The following is an 18,370-nucleotide window of genomic DNA, read 5'->3' as shown; positions in this document are numbered from 1 at the left end:
ACAGATGTTCTCCCCAGTTGCCATGTCAGAGGAAGGACGAAGTGAAAGAATATGCGTCCATTCTGCTTTGCTTTGTCTGAAAGTGACACTGTTAATTCTATCCATAGCCCCTTGACTAGAACTAGTCACATGGGCTAGTTAATGGCAAGTGAGCAGGGAAATGTGAAGAGCACAAGGATATTCAGTGAATGATGAATATCTCTGCTACAACCCCCAAACTCCTAAAGCAGTAAGATGTTCTCAGTCGCTTTCTGGTAGCTTTATCCTAATCCTTAGTCTCCAAGATAATGCAGTGTAGAGGAAGGAGCATGGACTGTGGGGTCAAACTGCCTTGGGTTCAAATCCCAACTACACCTCCTGCTAGTTGTGTGAGTTTGAGCATGTTGTTTTGTTTCTCTAATCCTCAGTTTCCTCATCTGTAAAACGGGGATTCCAACACCTACCTGTTAGGGTTGTTGCAACAACAGGAAATTATGAGAGAGGTGGCTTGTCTGTATTATTCAACTTTTGCCCCTTCTGTGATAGCTTCTCTCCTACTCCAGGTCCCAGGCTTTGGATCAGCTTGGTATGAATTCCAGCTTAGTCACTCTCTATTACTTAGTTAAGCATTCTGAGCCCAAGTGTCCTCATCATGAAAGTTGAGACAATCATGACTACTTTATAGGGTTGTTCACAGGATCACGTAGTGCAGGTAAAGTCCTCAGCACAGCGCAGGCATACTTGGCTTTATTGCCCTTCGCTTTATTGAGCGTCACAGATACTGCGATTTTTACAAATTGAAGGCTTGTGGCAACCCTGCATCGAGCAAGTCTATTGGTGCCATTTTTCCAAGAGCATTTGCACACTTTGTGTCTCTGTGTCACATTTTGGTAATTCTCACAATATTTCAAACTTTTTCATTATTATTACATTTGTTATGGTGATCTGTTATCAGTGATCTTTGATGTTACTTTTGTAATTGTTTTAGGATGCCACAAACTGTGCCCATATGAGACAGCAAAAATTGATAAGTGTTGAGTGTGTTCTGACTGCTCCATAGACCAGCTGTTCCCCTGTTTCTCTCTCTCCTCAGGCCTCCCTATTCCCCGAGACACAACAGTATTGAAATTAGGCCAATTAATAACCCTACAGTGCCCTCGAAGTATTCAAATGAAGGGAGATGCGCGTGTCTCTTACTTTAAGCTTAACGAGGAAGGCATGTCAAAAACCAAGATATGGGCTTTCCTGGTGGCGCAGTGGTTGAGAGTCCGCCTGCCGATGCAGGGGACACGGGTTCGTGCCCCGGTCCGGGAAGATCCCACATGCCGCAGAGCGGCTGGGCCTGTGAGTCATGGCCGCTGAGCCTGCACGTCCGGAGCCTGTGCTCTGCAAAGGGAGAGGCCACAACAGTGAGAGGCCCACGTACCACAAAAAACAAAAAAGAAAACAAAACAAAAAAACAAAAGATCAGAAACTGCTTGGAAATATTTCTAACACTTTTGGGGATTATACTCATAATCTAATAAAGATTATGAACTAGCACAATCATTACTGGGGCCAACATTTCAAAATTCGCCAGTCAAAGCTAGCACCAGGAGAGTATTATACACATAAAATTGAGAAACAGATAAACTTTACTTCAGAAAATAACAGTCCTACAGAGTATTGCTCTCATTATTTAGCTAGTATAAGGGTCAATCTGTCTCACTGAGGCATGTATCTATCTTTGCGCTATTAACATCTTATCTGAAATTCTTTCCAGTTTTTTGGTACCTGTTGAAAACCTGTGCTCTATAAATGGAACAACAAAGCCTGGATGACAGCACATCTGTCTACAACATAGTTTACTGAATACTCAAAGCCCACTGTTGAGATCTATGGCTCAGAAAAAAAGATTCCTTTCAAAATATTGACAATGTTCATTGACAATGCACCTGGTCACCAAGAGCTCTAATGGAGATATACAATGAGATTAATGCTGTTTTCATGCCTGCTAACACAACATCCACTCTGCAGCCCATGGATCAAGGAGTAATTTCAACTTTCAAATCTTATTATTTAAGGAATACATTTCATAAGGCTATAGCTGCCATCGATAGTAATTCCTCTGATGCATCTGGGCAAAGTCAAAACCTTCTGGAAAGTAGTCACCATTCTAGATGCCACTAAGAACATTCATGATTCATGGGAAGAGGTCAAAATATCAACATTAACGGGAATTTGGAAGAAGTTGATTCCAACCCTCATGGATGACTGAGGGGATCAAGACTTCAGTGGACAAAGTAACTGCAGATGTGGTGGAAATAGGAAGAGAACTGGAATTAGAAGTGGAGCCCGAAGATGTGATGAATTGCTGCAGTCTCATGATAAAACTTTCATGGGTGAGGAGTTGCTCCTTACGGATGAGCAAAGAAAATGGTTTCTTGAGATGGAATCTACTCCTGGTGAAGATGCTATGAAGATTGTTGAAATGACAAGAAAGGATTTAGAACATTACATAAACTTAGTTGATAAAGCAGTGGCAGAGTTTGAGAGGATTGACAACAATTTTGAAAGAAGTTCTACCGCAGGTAAAATGCTATCAAACAGCATTGCCTGCTACGGAGAAGTCACTCGTGAAAGAAAGAATCAATTGATGTGGCACACTTCATTGTTCATTACTGCCTTATTTTAAGCAATGGCTCCAGCTGCCCCAACCTTTCAGCAGCAACCATCCTGATCAGTCAGCAGCCAAGCACATTGAGGCAGGACCCTTCACCAGCAAAAAGATTACATACAACTCACTGAAGCCTCAGATGATGGTTAGCATTTTTCAGCAATAAAGTTTTGGGTTTTTTTCTCTGCTGCACCCCGCAGCATGTGGGAATCTTATGTCCCCCGACCAGGGATCGAACGCGCACCCCCCGCATTGGCAGCCCGGAGTCGTAACCACTGGACTGCCAGGGAAGTCCCGGCAATAAAGTATATTTAAATTAAGGTATGTACATCGTTTTTAGACATAATGCTATTGCACATTTAATAGACTACAGTGAAGTGTAAACCTAACTTTTATATGCACCGGGAAACCAAAAAAATTTGTTACCCACTTTTTTGAGATGTTTGCTTTATTGCAGTGTATCCGCAATATCTCTGAGGTATTTCTGCAGAACTAACTGTCCTCTGATTTGGTTCATCGTGATCATGCTTGAGCTTCGGGGAATAGTAGACTATGAGTGAAAATTACAAGAGCTGTTTCACAAAAATCTCCATGAAACAATGAAAGCCCAAGTCAACACCAGGTTTTAGCTTACCTAACAGAGAATGACACATATTGGGGTGAGAAGATTCTTCTACTCCTAGATATACAAGATTTTTTTTAAGTTTTTTTAAATTAGGAGAACTACACATAAAAATCCAGATTTCTGACTTCTCTTACAGAATCAGAAGACCTGTCCCCAGTGGTAACTATCAGCCCCCTTTTAGACATAGATGTGCTATTTGCCACATTCTCCACCACTCCCTATTGTTGTACGTCTAGCCTGCTTCACTCATTGATCTGCTTGACCCCTGTAAGAATTTGACTTTATGACCCCGGGCTAATAGGTTCAGGAAAGTAGTCATGATCATGGTGATGAGAGGCGTAAAGTTGGTGAACTATTTGGTAATAGTTGTAAGCTATTTTCAATGATTCAAAAAGCCTGATTGCAATGATTATATTGTTAACCTCTAAAAAACTGCGCAGGTTAACTATAGTACGAGATTTATTTTCTTTTAAATGGAATTACATCAAGTGGGTAATTGTATTGTCATAAAAGAAGCTTAGACTGACAAGTAGGTATTATTGATAAATGTTTTTTAAATTGGGAAAACAGATGACTCTTATTTAATAAGTAAAATTTGTTTGATAGACCAGTTCTTTCAAAATATGGGGCCCAAGAAGGAGAAAAATAATAATTATGAAAGTTGTCCTTATTGATAAAAAGGTTGAGAGGGGAGCAACTGGATTTTTCTGTCACTTCTCCACTGGTATTTGTAGTCCAAAGGGTCAAAACCAGATGAGGGAATGTTGGAATTCCACGCACCCCACAGTAGGTAGAGAAAACATTGGGGAAAGGTTATGGGGTTTCTTTATTTTTTTAACTTTATTATTTTTTAATTGAAGTATAGTTGATTTACATATGGGGTTTCTTTTGAATCCTGGAATTTCACATCTTTCTAAGACAGGCTCTAGGCTAACTTCTCATTTTAAATAATAGACATAGTTTTAGTACAGACTCTGTTTCAAAACTGTAAGGCAAAACGAGAGGCAATGACTATTTATAATATTGCTGTGCTCTGTTAAAACTAGTTAAGGTTCCTTCTCTGTGCTAATGTACAAGGTCATTGTATTTAACAAGGGTGAAGAAACTCTTTCCTGATGACCTGTAATTCTCAAGGATAGTTATATGTCCTAGAACAAAGCTGATTCATAACTCTGCTAGGTGGGGCAAAGGTGTTACATTTTCAGTCTTTTTTGCCAACTCCTTTAGACATTAAACTATGTGGGAATCTTTTTAGGATCACAGAATTTTCAAGCTAAAATGAAAATGAATCTTAATCCTCCTCTTAATCCAACCTCCTTATTTTCCAAAGGCCCAAGAGAGGGAAAAGCACTTGCCCAAGGTAACACAGCCAAGACTGGAACTCAGATCTCCTGATTCCAAGTCCAATTAAAAATGTTAAGTTTTTCTGTTTCCTCTTCCACTTTAAACTATCCCAACCCACCGTTTTTTAATTTCTCGTTTCCAGGGTTCTACTTAATTGTCTAACCTTTCAGATTTTCACAATCCTCCTACCTTATCCTTACAGCATTTTCACAGGGCTTCCAAATTCTAATTTGAGAAATCCTGAATGAGGGACATGATCTGAAGGCTTCCCCACAAAACCTACTAGGGCCTCCAAGAAGACAGAGAAATCTGTGAACCACAGTTTTTAATGGTCTCTCTCTCTCCATTTCATGCTGACGTTTCCAAGGAAGCAAAGAGGAGCCTAACAGGAGGATGTGTCTGTTCTTAGAAACAAAAGACTGTTAAGATTTAATACATTCTGCTCATTTCTTCTCTTTGCTTCTAAGGCAATAAAGGGATTTTAACCACCTGTCTGACAGCAAGCAGCTCTCTCTCTTTCTCTTTCACTGTGGCACATTTAGCTCCTGCAACATTAGACAAAAATTTTTTTTTCTAAGATAGAGCGAGAGCACAGCAGAGACAATCAAGGGTGCTTCTGGCCAAGGCTGCCTCTCCCTATAACCCACCCCAGCTGTGTGGGAAACTGAAGCAGAGACTCTTACAGGGAAAAAAATGAAGAAAGAATGGAAGTGGGGAAAGTCAGCGATAAATAATAAGAGAGCTGCAATTTTAAATTAAGGTATATGAGAAGAGTACAGGCTGATTCATAATATCGCTGGATCTATGCAAATGGCTATGCAAAAAGAACACAGGATACTAGGAAACAAACATGCTATCCCCTGTCCCCTGCCGTTTTCATCTTCATCACCACACAAAAGTCACAAAGTTTGTGATTGTCACCCACGATAAGATGAGAAAAATAAGGACATATGTTGTTTTTTATAATACTGAATTTTTTCCATTTAAAGGAATACTTTATATTCTGAGATTATATCCTTCCTTTTTTAGTCCTAGAACATTTCTTTTTTTGAAATGACTGTGAAGGTAGATATAATTGATATTACTTATGTGTTTCCTTGGCAACTTTAGAAATTGATCCCTCTATGTTGCCCCCATCCCCCAGTTTTTTTGGTAGTGTACTGATTTGTGAAACCCAAATATCTGTTAATCTCCTACCTAGAAGAATACACACTAAATGTAAATGGTTACCAATCTTTTCAGGACAAATTTCAATTAATTAACATATCCTTCAAGGAGAAGACTTTAAAAATCTTATCTTTCAATCTTTACAGCTTTCTTCCTGAAAGTGTTCTTGCAAGTATATTAAATTAGTCATAATAACTACTTCTAAGTGCTTATTGAAACACTTCTTCATAACCTCTGACAATTTGACAGGAATGAACTTAGTAATAGCAATAAATACAGACGGGACTACATAAATCAAGGAGGTCCTGATGCAAAACTCTTGCCGTATTAGATGTCATCCTGGCTTTTTCATCTGAAATGAATCAAGAAATTAATTATAAAGGTGATCATAACACTAAGAAAAAAAATCAGAACAAAATTCATACTCTTGGAAAGTATGCCTCTGTTCTTTTTAGCCACTGCCCGCTTCAGGTATGCTGGAGCCAACAGTCTAAAGGAAGCTCCAAAGAGAAGGCGGTATTTAGGATGAGGAATGTGGCTTCTGACCTGGTTGTGAAGGAGAATGCAGCAGTGGCTTCCCCCAGGGTGAGCTCTCTCAGACATTTACATTGTGTGGCAATTAAAGGCAGTTGCACAAGAATTAGCCTGAAATTGCTTAAAGAAAGAGTAGGCTCAAGACCAAAGGTGTGGTCAGTTCCAAGCAACCTTCCAACCTAGCCTCACCTGTCTTCCTCTAAAGGGGAGGCAGATTCTCCTCCACCCTCCATTCTCCTCTGAACCACTTCACCTTCTAGCACCTTCCATCTCAGGAGGAGTTTGCCCAGGATGGGCTTTATGATGCACACCACTGACTGCTACCCATCTGCTTATGGAAAATCGTTGACCCCAGCCCAGAGTACTTACAGAGCTGTTCTGCTTTGAAGATCTTTATCCTTTACGCAGAGCTAAAAGCAAACGGGACAAGGGCAATGAATTTGCCTGTTTTGCTAAGGCCCACGCATAAACATTTTGAATGCATCAAGGTGGCTCAAGGGACCGGAAACCCAAATGTCTGTTAATCATCTATGTAGAAAAATACATACCAATACAGAGGTGGCTGGGAATACTGCCACCTCTGCACTGGTCGAGGTCTTATTTCTTTGACCACATTAATCACTTTTATTTAACCTAAGAAAATGTAATTCCACACTGGCCTTTCCTTAGAGGCTTTCTGCCACATTTGCCTGCCTTTGGCACTGGATTAACTGGTGGAGTCAAATGCATAGCATTAACCTATGCATGCAGGTCCTCTGCATCATGCTAACCAACAAGGTTAACCATTCAACAATTCAAACTCCAGCCCACCACAGCCAGAGCATGTGGCTGTACTCAAGAGGTGAGCAGTAAGTGCCATCTTTTTCACACAGATCTCTGAATCCAGAGCAGATGCGCCTCTATATTTATTTATTTATTGTACCAAAGGAACTATAGCAACAATAAAGAGAAATTTAAAAGGAAGAAAAATCAGCACCTACTTCTAACACCACAGCTATTTTCATTCAGGTCTTGTCCATATGCACTTCTATTCTTCTACTCTATTCTTCGTAAAGCTGTACTCATAATAGATGTACAATTTTATTCCCTTAAGCAACTTCCATTTTAGATCTCATGGGAGAGAGACCAGATCGTTCAAGTATGGTTCCTAATTCTATAGTCACTTATATAGCCAGTTCTCTGCTTTTGTTTAGATGACTTTTTAGCTTAGAATACTTAGATACCTTCATCATTCTTTTTCTTCTGGCAATCAGTCCAAATAACAAGGTCAGAAAGACCACAATACATGCAGCAATAATGGGTTCTATTGGTACAGATGGAGCTTTATCTGTTGGAAGTGCAAACACAGGAAACGAGAAAGTTAACATTTATATGCTTCTAATTTATGTACTTCTAGTATGTCCCAGCCACGGTGCCTTGCACTTAACATTTTTCCTCTTAATTAAATTCTCCAAACAATCCTGAAGAATTTTATTATCATTCTTTTTTATAGGCGAGGAACCAGGGGCTTTGAGTTTACTTGTCCAAAGTCACAGAACTAGTAACTAGCAGAGACAGGCTTTGAATCCATTCCTCTTTGGAAGGATAATTTATTGTAATATGAGTAACTCCCCAAAGTCAGATCATTTTGTGCTTGATCCATAATTTTTGCCATGCAGAAAGCAGAAGTAAGCTGAAATCAATGCTTTTTCCTGCCATTTGAAAAGCCCGAAAGATGTTGGGAGGTATCCTCGAAGGAGAAAGAGAGGCAGGGAGGTTTTAAGAGGAAGAAGAGAAAAGGTGAGGAAGCTGCTGGACTAAGGAGGGAGGAACAGTGGGACCCTTGTAGCTGTGCTGTGATTGTGCCCCAGGTAGGTGACAAGACATTATACAGGGTGATTGCGTAGTGCCTGCCCCTAGGAAAGTAGAACTCTAAGCATCAGCCTTCCCAATCTTGGCAAAGATTCTCATCTTTCCCTAAAGGATATGGAAGAACAGAGAGTCTACTTCTAATTTGGGCTAGGAAGACACCAGCCACCTAGAAGTGAAAGCCCATTCCCTTGTTTTGTGAACACCAGGTAAGCTCAGAGCCATTTTGTACTATAGGTGCAGTCCCTGTGCTTGTAAGCTTTCCAAGAGCCTATGAAAATATTTGAGACTGGAAAAAAAAGTATTGGCTCCAAAATATGAAAATAAAGTGGCAAAGTTAATCAAAATGCATAAATGTTTAAGCATCTATAAAATGTAACTTTGTGTCGACTATCACCCAACTGTTAAATAATAATAATAACATTTAAAACTTAAGAACCAAATTAATAACTTATTTATAGAAAAATTCAAAATGTATGCAAGTTTTAAATACCCTTTCAAATGTTTACAGCCAAAAAGTATACTTAATACTTCATGTTAATATATTAGATATGGGGTGAAACGTACAAAACTAGGAGTGCTAAGGTCAACAAAGGTATTGAAATGACTCTGTCTAAGCTCCTGGATTCTGATGCCACCCTAGGAGGGAAAGGAGCTCCAATCATGGCTAAGATAAAATGTTTGGAATTTATAGGAAATAAAGAGTGTGCTATTTATTGTATAATTGAGTTTGTAGAGTGAATGAAATCAATAGATTTTTGCTAAATGACTACTGTGTGTTAGGTGCTGTTCTTAGCCCTGAAAAAATAGGACAGGCCTGGAAGGCTCCTGTGTCTGAGGAGCTCATATTCTAGTGGGAGAGACTGACATTAAAAAAAAAAACTACTGCAGATCGAGATAGTAAAGGACAAAGTGTTACGAGATAGTATATGAAGGGTGAAAGGAAGAGAGAAGGGGAAGAGAAGACTTTTGATTAATCTAATTTCAAAGCCCAAGCCCTATATGCCTCAAGATTATGAAATGGGGTTTATCCCTCCATAATTGTATGACACATATTTACCTTTTAACTGTTGTCTTCTCCATTATGTGTCCTGCTCAGGATAATTTTAGGGAGTAGATTAAGCATCCTTTACTTTTGCTCTCCTTTGGCTGTTGCTAAAAATTATTCTCATGACGGTGTGGGTGACACCAACTCTCTGGAGAAGCTCTTCTCAATGGGATTTCTTTCTTTTTTTTTTTTTTTAAATATTTATTTATTTGGCTGCACTGGGTCTTAGTTGCGGCATGTGGGATCTTTAGTTGCAGCATGTGGGATCTAGTTCCCCGACCAGGGATTGAACCCGGGCCCCCTGCATTGGCAGCACAGAGTCTTAGCCACTGGACTACCAGGAAAGTCCCTGGGACTTCTTGTAAACCCTGACTCTGTAATAGCCAGCCCTGGGACACACCAAAGGGCATCTTACTGGGGACCCCATGAACTTATAGTGCCAAGGAAAGATGTCAAAATGAAGGAGAGGCAAAGGTGGTACAGTTGGGGGAAAAAATCAGAACTCAGTCAGAGATCAGAATATTTTTACCAAACTGAATAAAATGAAGCCACACGTGACAGCTTTCACTCCATAAACAAACTGAAATAAACTGCCTGACCCACTGGCTCACTTTGGATTCCAAGTTTCTGTTGAAAGTGAGTTTGGAAAGTGTAACTGCATCTCTTCCCTTTACTCTCTTATTTATAACCAGATCTGGTATTTCCCCCCAACCCAGCCCATATTCATTACGGTAAAATAATCTCAACACGTGGCTAAAATCTTGTGCTCAAGGAAAGATCCGTGATGTCATTTCTCACTTTGCACAGCCTCATTTATAAACTACCCCACGGAGCGGTGAAGCTGGGAGAGCTCATGGCAAACCTGGCATTTAGCCTGAGCACCAGCATCGGAGTGCTTATGCTCCTAAGGCAGCCAATAGCCAGGCAAGTAATAACGCAGGAAGAAATGAGAAAAACCAGTTGGTTTGGAAGAGCTCAACCCCAAACAGGATTCTGCCCATGAAAGCTAATTTGCCAAGCTGGCATCCCGCTTGCCACACAAGCTGTATGTTTAATGTGACATAGAGCAATTATGATTCCTTCTTAACCAAGAGTTTGTGGGTTTGGTGGGTTTTTTTGTTTGTTTTTCTTTTTTTTTTTTTTTTTTGTGGTTCGCGGGCCTCTCACTGCCGTGGCCTCTCCCGTTGCAGAGCACAGGCTCCGGACGCGCAGGCTCAGCGGCCATGGCGCACGGGCCCAGCCGCTCCGCGGCATGTGGGATCCTCCCAGACCGGGGCACGAACCCGTGTTCCCTGCATCAGCAGGCGGACTCTCAACCACTGTGCCACCAGGGAAGCCCGTGGGTTTGGTTTTTAAAGCAAGTAGCCCCTGGGCATACTGTCACTGTTCTGCAGGAGAAATTACTGAACGCACCAGTAATCACTGTGATGGGCATTCAACTGGCAGCCCTTCCTACCCACCAGCCACTCTATTGGTACAGTAATAAGAAGCCCTATGGTCACATGTCCAACGCTTCTGGCTGGGGTTCAGTTGGCTTCCTGAGGACTGGCAAGAAAGGCAATGAGTGGCACAGAGAGGCAAATGACAAAGTGAGTGATGTTCTAACAAGATGTGCGAGCCTCAGCTTGTTCGGCTGCTTCTAGCATCCTGGCCCCAGACCAGGCAATGTGTGCGTGAGCATTATCTGCATCTGCCACTCCAGGTATCTCGCCTTCCTCTTTCTATATGAGTGAGAAATAAGAGGAGGGAAAGACACGTGGAGCTTCTTTTGTTCCTTGTTATTGCAGAGATCATAAACCTGGGTAGAAGAAGCATGAAGCCAAGAGAAAGAAGCTGTTTCCCCCATTCTCCCTCGCTCACTTTTCTGATTAGCCTATAGGTTACAATTTCAGAGTTAGGAGTGATTTTATAGATCTATTTTCTTATCTAGTCAGTATATTTTTCCTCTTTGTGTTTATGACTTCTCTTCCGTTTGTCACTAAGCTGTTAACTCAAAAGTCCAGTTCTGGATTTCCCTGGTGGCGCAGTGGTTAAGAATCCGCCTGCCCATGCAGGGAACATGGGTTCCAACCCTAGTCCGGGAAGATCCCACATGCCGAGGAGCAACTAAGCCCGTGCGCCACGACTACCGAGCCTGCGCTCTAGAGCCTGCGAGCCACAACTACTGAGTCTGCGTGCCACAACTACTGAAGCCTGCGCGCCTAGGGCCTGTGCTCCACAACAAGAGAAGCCACCGCAATGAGAAGCCCACGCACCGCAACGAAGAGTAGCCCCCGCTCGCCGCAACTAGAGAAAGCCCGTGCGCAGCAATGAAGACCCAACGCAGGCAAATAAAAAAAGAAAAGTCCAGTTCCTACAAACCTTGTTGCCTAGGAAAATTCATGGAAATACTCCTCCATAAAAGCCAACCAGAACTGTCTTCTACTACTTGATTCTAGAAAAGGACCTTTGCTCAAAAAGCAGTATCCTATATGGAATGGGAATAATTCCCCTAAAAGAAACAACTAGAATTCCTTGGATCGAGATAATTCTCCAAAGAAAATCCTAGCTACTAATCATAATTGTCATCATCATTAGTTGTCACAAAAAATATTTACTGAGCATCTCTCTGAGTTTTGTACTATGCTAGATATTACTTAAAAAAAGAGTTACCTTTGTGGATGGACCGCAAAAGTATTACGCTCTCTGTCGATTTGACAGAGAAAGACAAATACTGTATGTTATCACTTATATGTGGAAAAAAATAAATGAATGTATAAAACAAAACAGAAACAGACTCACAGATATAGAAAACAAACTAGTGGATACCAGTGAGGAGAGGGAAGGAGGGAGGGGCAAGATAGGGCTATAGGATTATGAGATACAAACTCTGTGTGTAAGCAACAAGGATATATTGTACAACACAGGGAAATATAGCCATTGTTTTGTAATAATGTGAAAGGGAGTATAATCTATAAAAATATTAAATCACTATGCTGTACACCTGAAACTAACATAATATGGTAAATCAACTATATTTCAGTAAATAAACAATAGAGTTACCTTTGACAATAAGGTGAAAGTCCTTGGTCTTCGTTTCTATAAGTGAATTTGCAATACAGCTGTAGGTTCCATTGTCAGATTTCTTGACTTTGGTGATTGACAGTTGAAGATACTCACTTGTCTGTTGGATTTGGTGATGCTTTTTCTCTAAATTCAAGAAGCCACTGTTTTTGTACCACATCATTTGAGCCTGGGGGTTGGATTTCACATTGCAAACCAACTTCACATCACTGCCTTCCTCAGCTGTTTGGAAGTCGTCTCCACTTAGGAGAGGAGGAACTGCAAGACGCAAGCATTTAAGTTTAATTAGCAGATAAGCAGTAGTTTATTGCCAGTGTTCAAGATGTCCCTTCAGTCTATCTCATGTAGTCATTCATTTATTTGACAAAAATTTATTGAGTACCTACTGTATGGCAAGCACTGGGCTAGGAACCAGGGGTACAATAGTAAATAACATACGTCCAGTTTCAAACTTAATAGCACTTTTAATGTGGTGGGGAAGACAAACCATGAAACAAATGTATATAATAATGAATCTGTATTAAGTAGACAATTTGTAACACACGGAACAATAACCATACTTGTCCTGGCCAGAGATTTACCAATGCATATTTGCATTTCCTCAATGATCTTCTAGAAATAATGTCCTTCTGTCAGAAGGCACTCCAATCGTGGCAACTCTGGCATCCGTGGAAGGTGAGCATAACCTTGAGTCCCTCTCAGCCTTCTGTGTGAGCAACTTCGTATTCCCGTCATGATAAGGGCATCTGTAGACCCATAGATTGTCAAACACATTTATCTTCACCAAATGATTCCAACCCTTACTACCACCGGGGCTTTCCAACATCTAGGGGGAGAAATGGCTGAACTGACTCTCCCCTCTTCTCCATGCTCCTTGCATTTTTTTGGCCAAGGTACAGAAGAGTAATAAAATGCATGAAAAGTGGGCAGTAGGAAAGAGATAGACGCAGAGAAGGAGGGAAAAAAGGAGCTTGTATAATCTGCACACTGAATAATTAGACCCTGAGCAGGCTGTGCTATTAATAGCTCTCTCAGAAGAATGACATTTTATTGCTCTTTGGAATGTGTTTGAATTCTGTATTCATGTCCAACAAGAATGTTATATGGTATTCAGATAGTTGTTCCTTTTTATTTAACTATTTAAAATTAATTTTTAAGCATATCGGCTCTACATGAGCATTCCCTTTTAAAAGTATTAGTACATTTCAGATAAAGTTAAGGTCCTCCTTGACTCCATCCTGGTCACTTCCTGACTCCCCAGAGACACCCAGTGCTATGAGTTTGATGTAAATACTTGCAGATCTTTTTTTTTTAAATAGTATTTTAAAAATACATATGATATTCCCATAGGAAATATATTGTATTGTTCTAGGAGGGTGAGAAGTGTTTACATAAAAGACTTCACTCTCTCAACAATTGCACGCTTTGAGATATATTCATGTTGAACCACAGAATTCCAGCTCATTGCTTTTAGAGTGCTATAGTATAATATCTGACTCTTTAATTATTTTATTTTGATGGGCATCAGGTTATTTTCATTTAAAAATGCTAAACAGTGCTTCAATAAACATCCTTGTAAAAAAAAGTATGGGCTCAGGACAGAACCCTGTGTAGTGACTATAATCTAAAGACTAAAAGCAAAAGCAAGGAGAAAAATGTGACCAGATGTTTAGCAAATATTTAAATAAAATCTAAAAGGAAAAGTCAAAAAAAATCCTTGTATATATCTCTTTATGCATATATGCACGTATTTCTCTAAGGTTAACATCTCAAAGCAGAAACGCTGGGTCATAGGGTCGGTGCACTTTAAATTTTGATAGATATTGCGAAAGAGGTGGTCTCAATTTATACTTTCAGCAACAACGTTATAAAAGAAGTTTCTGCACACCATCCTCAAATAGTGTATTATCAAGTTTCCATTGAGTTCTTGGTCTGCCATTTATAACAATAATCCATAATACTCAAGATTGTACATGATATTCTTGTCACTTTATGACCTTATCTTGATTTATTGATTGATGAGTTTGTGTCAATTATTGTCACTATGAATCACTGACCAATTGGTTTTTTTCTATATATGTGCAACGATGATAATATTAAATGTGGAATCAGGCTGGGAAACTGAAAATCATTTTTTTAAGCCACTGAATCATATTATCGGCATTTCTACTGCGTCTCTCTTAAGAAGGTTACAATGGGAAGAGCACTAGATTAGGAGCCTGGGGATTTGTTTTCTGTTCTCAGCTCCAGATGTGATCATTAGGGCCTTCATTCTGGGCCTCAGTTTCCTTGTCTGTCATTTTATAAGGATTACAAAAGCTCCAAGGTATGCTGACAGTCTTGGATTCTAACAAAGCTGCCAAGAGATGGCTTGTTAAAAATCACATTTTATCAATTCATAGGAAATAAAAAGCAAAGCTCCTTTGCCCAGAAACATGTAAATGATTCACTCTGGAAGCCCAAGCTGCAGGATGCCAGCAGATTCCAGTACTGGATTCCTTGGCATTTTTCCCACCCTTTTATCTCAGGAACAATGGCATCAGTTTTTCACAGAAAAGTTTGCTGAGCTCATGGGATCAAATGGCTTTGACATTTTATTACTAGGTTCCAAGTCCAGAGCTCTTTCTACCAGACCACACCATATTATCACCCTTACTCACATCACCGCTCACCACACTATCCACACCCCCCTCACGCAGAACCAGTTTTCCACCCAAACCACCTACGTGATCACCTCCGTAGACTCATTGGAAGGACGACTAACCTCAGATAGTTCCACCAATGGCTTACCAGTACCTGGAACCCAAATATCAAAGAGCTTCACCTTTGAGGGTTTAAGATGATGTTAAAAGATTCCCAATGAATATCTTTCTAAGTAGAACACAAAAGCTAGAAAAACGTTTAAGAACGAAAAGATTGGTAATTTTAAATACACAAACATTTAAAATTTCAATATGGCAAAAAAAAGAACTATTTTAAAATGTCAAAAATAAATAGACGAAATACTTATCATTCAAAATGACAAAAGGCTAATTTCCTTAATGTACAAAGCGCTTATACAAATCAATAAGAAAAAGGCAAATAACCTAATAGAAAAATGGGTAAAGGACATGAGCAAGCATTTTGCAGACAAGAACCGTGAAAAGCTAATGCATTTACGAAAAGGTGAACACCCTCATTCCTGATTTAGAAAATGAAAATAAAATTTCAAGTCAGGCTGACAGATTCTTAGAGCTTGAGGATACTCAGGCTCATGAGGGTGTGGGAAACAGGCACCCTCATGCAAGGTTGTGGGATCATAAATAGGGCAATTGGGCAGTATCAAGCAAATGTTAAAATACACATACTCTTTAGACCCAGATTTCATCTACCACTTAGTGTAGTACAGACAACACAGACTAACTAGCAGTTTCTTTCCCCTCACTCACAAATGACATTCAGCACCACTGAGATGGATGTCGACTGATTCCTCCTCAGCTTGCAGGTAAAGGTGATGCCGTTGTCATTTTCACTGATGGAAGTGACACAGACAGAGCTTGAGTTGATTTTGTTTCCAGATTTCAAATCCACTCTCCCATCTTCGCGGTACCAGAGAAGTTCTTCTTCTCTGGTATGGTTTTGAACAGCACAGTTCAGAGATTCTTCGAGGCCAGGCTCAGTGTCCAGAATATAGTTTTCAGTTTTACCATTCACAGTTAAAACAGAACCTGGGAGTGCAGGAAGAAACTATTAAGATAGAGTGAACAATCTAAATGACCATAATTAGAGAATTGGTTAAATATGTTACATCGGTACAATGAAATGCTCTGCAATGATTAAAAATAGTCATATTGAGCTATGCAATTTTACAAGGAAAAGATCGAAAAAGGATTATTAATTTAAAAAAGCAAAAGGTTAAAAAATGATGGTTACCAAATTTTGCTGCACATTGGAATCATCTGGGGATCTTCAAAAACGTACTGATGCCTGGCTCCCACCCCCAGACGTTCTGACTAATTAATATTAGTGTAACCTGGGCACTGGGGTTTTAAAAAAGCTCCCAGGTGATTCTAGTATGCAGAGAAGTTTGAGAACCACTGGGTTAGAAAACAATATGTATGGAATTACCCCATTTATACACACACACACACACACACATGCACACACATATATGTGTATACATATATATATATATGGACAAGTCTTGGGAAGATCCTATCTATATATTGACTAGGATGGATAAAAATAGAGTAAACAGTGGAGAAATAGTTACCAGATCTAAATTGTTTATTTCAAGTGCTTGGAAATAGCATAGTAAGGGGATGGGAGTGGGGAAATACAAAGGAGAAAGAAAGAGCAAAATGGAAAAATATTTAAGACATAATATTAGGTGAATAGGCAGAATGTAAAGTACATCTCTAACAATTCCTATAAATATATCAAAATTGAATATGCATATGGGCAAAAGCTACTTTGAAAACATTTTTGATTAGCTGATGGGATTATAGACAAATTTGGTTTTGTATATCTGATGTTTCACTATTATACTGACAGTGTAGTAAAATAAGATGTTTAAACATCTGTGGTTTGTGTGGTAAAGCTGTTGTTGTGGGGTGGATGATCAGGATATATAGCAGTTAATTTTTACCTCTGATTTTTAGAAATCCATTGTAACATACCTAAATTTCAGTTTGTACTTTCCTCATTTAGAAGCAAGTAACAAAGCTAAAAAATGACTTTAGCTGCCACAAACTTGCCCCCTGTGTATCATTTGTTAATATATTCTGTAAATGCGTTAACTTTTCCTTTAAAAAGCATGAACTACTGGTGATTGCTGCCTAGCATTTTTTTAAAACCTGGAAGAATATACATCAAAACGTTGAGTGGTTATCTCTTGATGATGGGATTTGGGGGGATTTTTACTTTTCTTTATTCTTTTATATATTTCCTAACTTATATTACAGTGACTGCTTATCACTTTTTGAATCAAGAAGGAAAAAGGTATTTCCAGGTTGGGGTGGGGAGCAAACATAGAAAAGATTTTCGTGTATGTTGTATGCTCAGATAAAGAGCAGAGGTTTATTTTAGGTATGATTAGTAATGAAATGCATTAAAATGTAGGAAAATTCTGGGTGTGGCTCTGGAGAGAATAAAATACTTCAACCCTGTCTTATAATATCAGAACCATAAAAATATTTTTCCACTTAATTTTTCACTATTTTATCTGACTTCTGTACTCTGAGCCATACCAACTGTATAATCATTCCAGTTTGGATTCTGTATTTTCCCAAAGCCCCCAATCATTTTATAATCTGAAATTTTCTTTATTTGAAAAGAAGCCCAAAAGTATTAACTTACTTGTCATCTCATGTGGCAGAGATAAAATCACTAAGAGAAGAAATCTGTACATTTGCATTAGGCTGCTGGTCTTCCATGCCATGTTTAATGAATTTAAGTCTGATCTGCTGGGGGAAAAAGAGTGCATTTGGTTCTGCACTTTGGTCTACACTGAGCTTATGAACCTCCTCTTGTCTATTATATATTTAAAATAAAGCCCCAGATGAGTCACCCCAGTTATAATGGTACTATTTCTAGTTTTTAATTAAACAATCTTGTTCTGACTACTAAGTTCAAAGTACTTCTAGTATTAGGTTTGTTTTTGTTTTTTTTTTTTTTTTTGCGATACGCGGGCCTCTCACTGTTGCGGCCTCTCCCGTTGCAGAGCACAGGCCCCGGACGCGCAGGCTCAGCGGCCATGGCTCACGGGCCCAGCCGCTTTGCGGCATGTGGGATCTTCCCAGACCGGGGCACGAACCTGTGTCCCCTGCATCGGCAGGCGGACTCTCAAGCACTGCGCCATCAGGGAAGCCCGTATTAGGGGTTTTTTAAAAGACAGCAAAACACGAAACCACAAGGAAATAGGCCATAAAACAGAGGGTAGCTACAGAGCAGCCCCGGGGAAGGTGAAACCAGTCTTCCCTAGAGACATTGATAGAATGTCATTTTAACAGTAAGAAAAGTGAAATTTCCTTTCTGCTCAGATAGCTTCTGCTGAACAAAGTACTTCTTGTCTTGAAAGCCTCTCTTGGGTCATTTTTCATAAAGTTGCTCTCTGCTAATAGAGGGT

General features: G+C 39.7%; 1 protein-coding gene across 1 annotated transcript; it reads right to left on the bottom strand.

Annotated features, from left to right (window-relative positions):
- Positions 1 to 7,403: 7,403 nt before the first annotated feature.
- On the bottom strand, positions 7,404 to 17,708 carry TMIGD1 (transmembrane and immunoglobulin domain containing 1). The gene is made up of 4 exons (XM_022596030.3): positions 17,602 to 17,708; positions 15,693 to 15,971; positions 12,244 to 12,522; positions 7,404 to 7,632 (listed from the first exon to the last, which is right to left on the bottom strand). Exons 1-4 carry the CDS (start codon positions 17,681 to 17,683, stop codon positions 7,469 to 7,471), a joined length of 804 nt encoding a protein of 267 aa, XP_022451738.3. The 5' UTR covers positions 17,684 to 17,708; the 3' UTR covers positions 7,404 to 7,468.
- Between the last annotated feature and the right edge of the window lie 662 nt (positions 17,709 to 18,370).

This window comes from Delphinapterus leucas, chromosome 19 (genome assembly GCF_059928025.1).
Source record: "Delphinapterus leucas isolate spDelLeu-1000000601 "Yukka" chromosome 19, BTC_Dleu_Yukka2, whole genome shotgun sequence".
NCBI lineage: Eukaryota > Metazoa > Chordata > Mammalia > Artiodactyla > Monodontidae > Delphinapterus > Delphinapterus leucas.
This window is presented reverse-complemented; position numbering and strand designations above follow the sequence as displayed.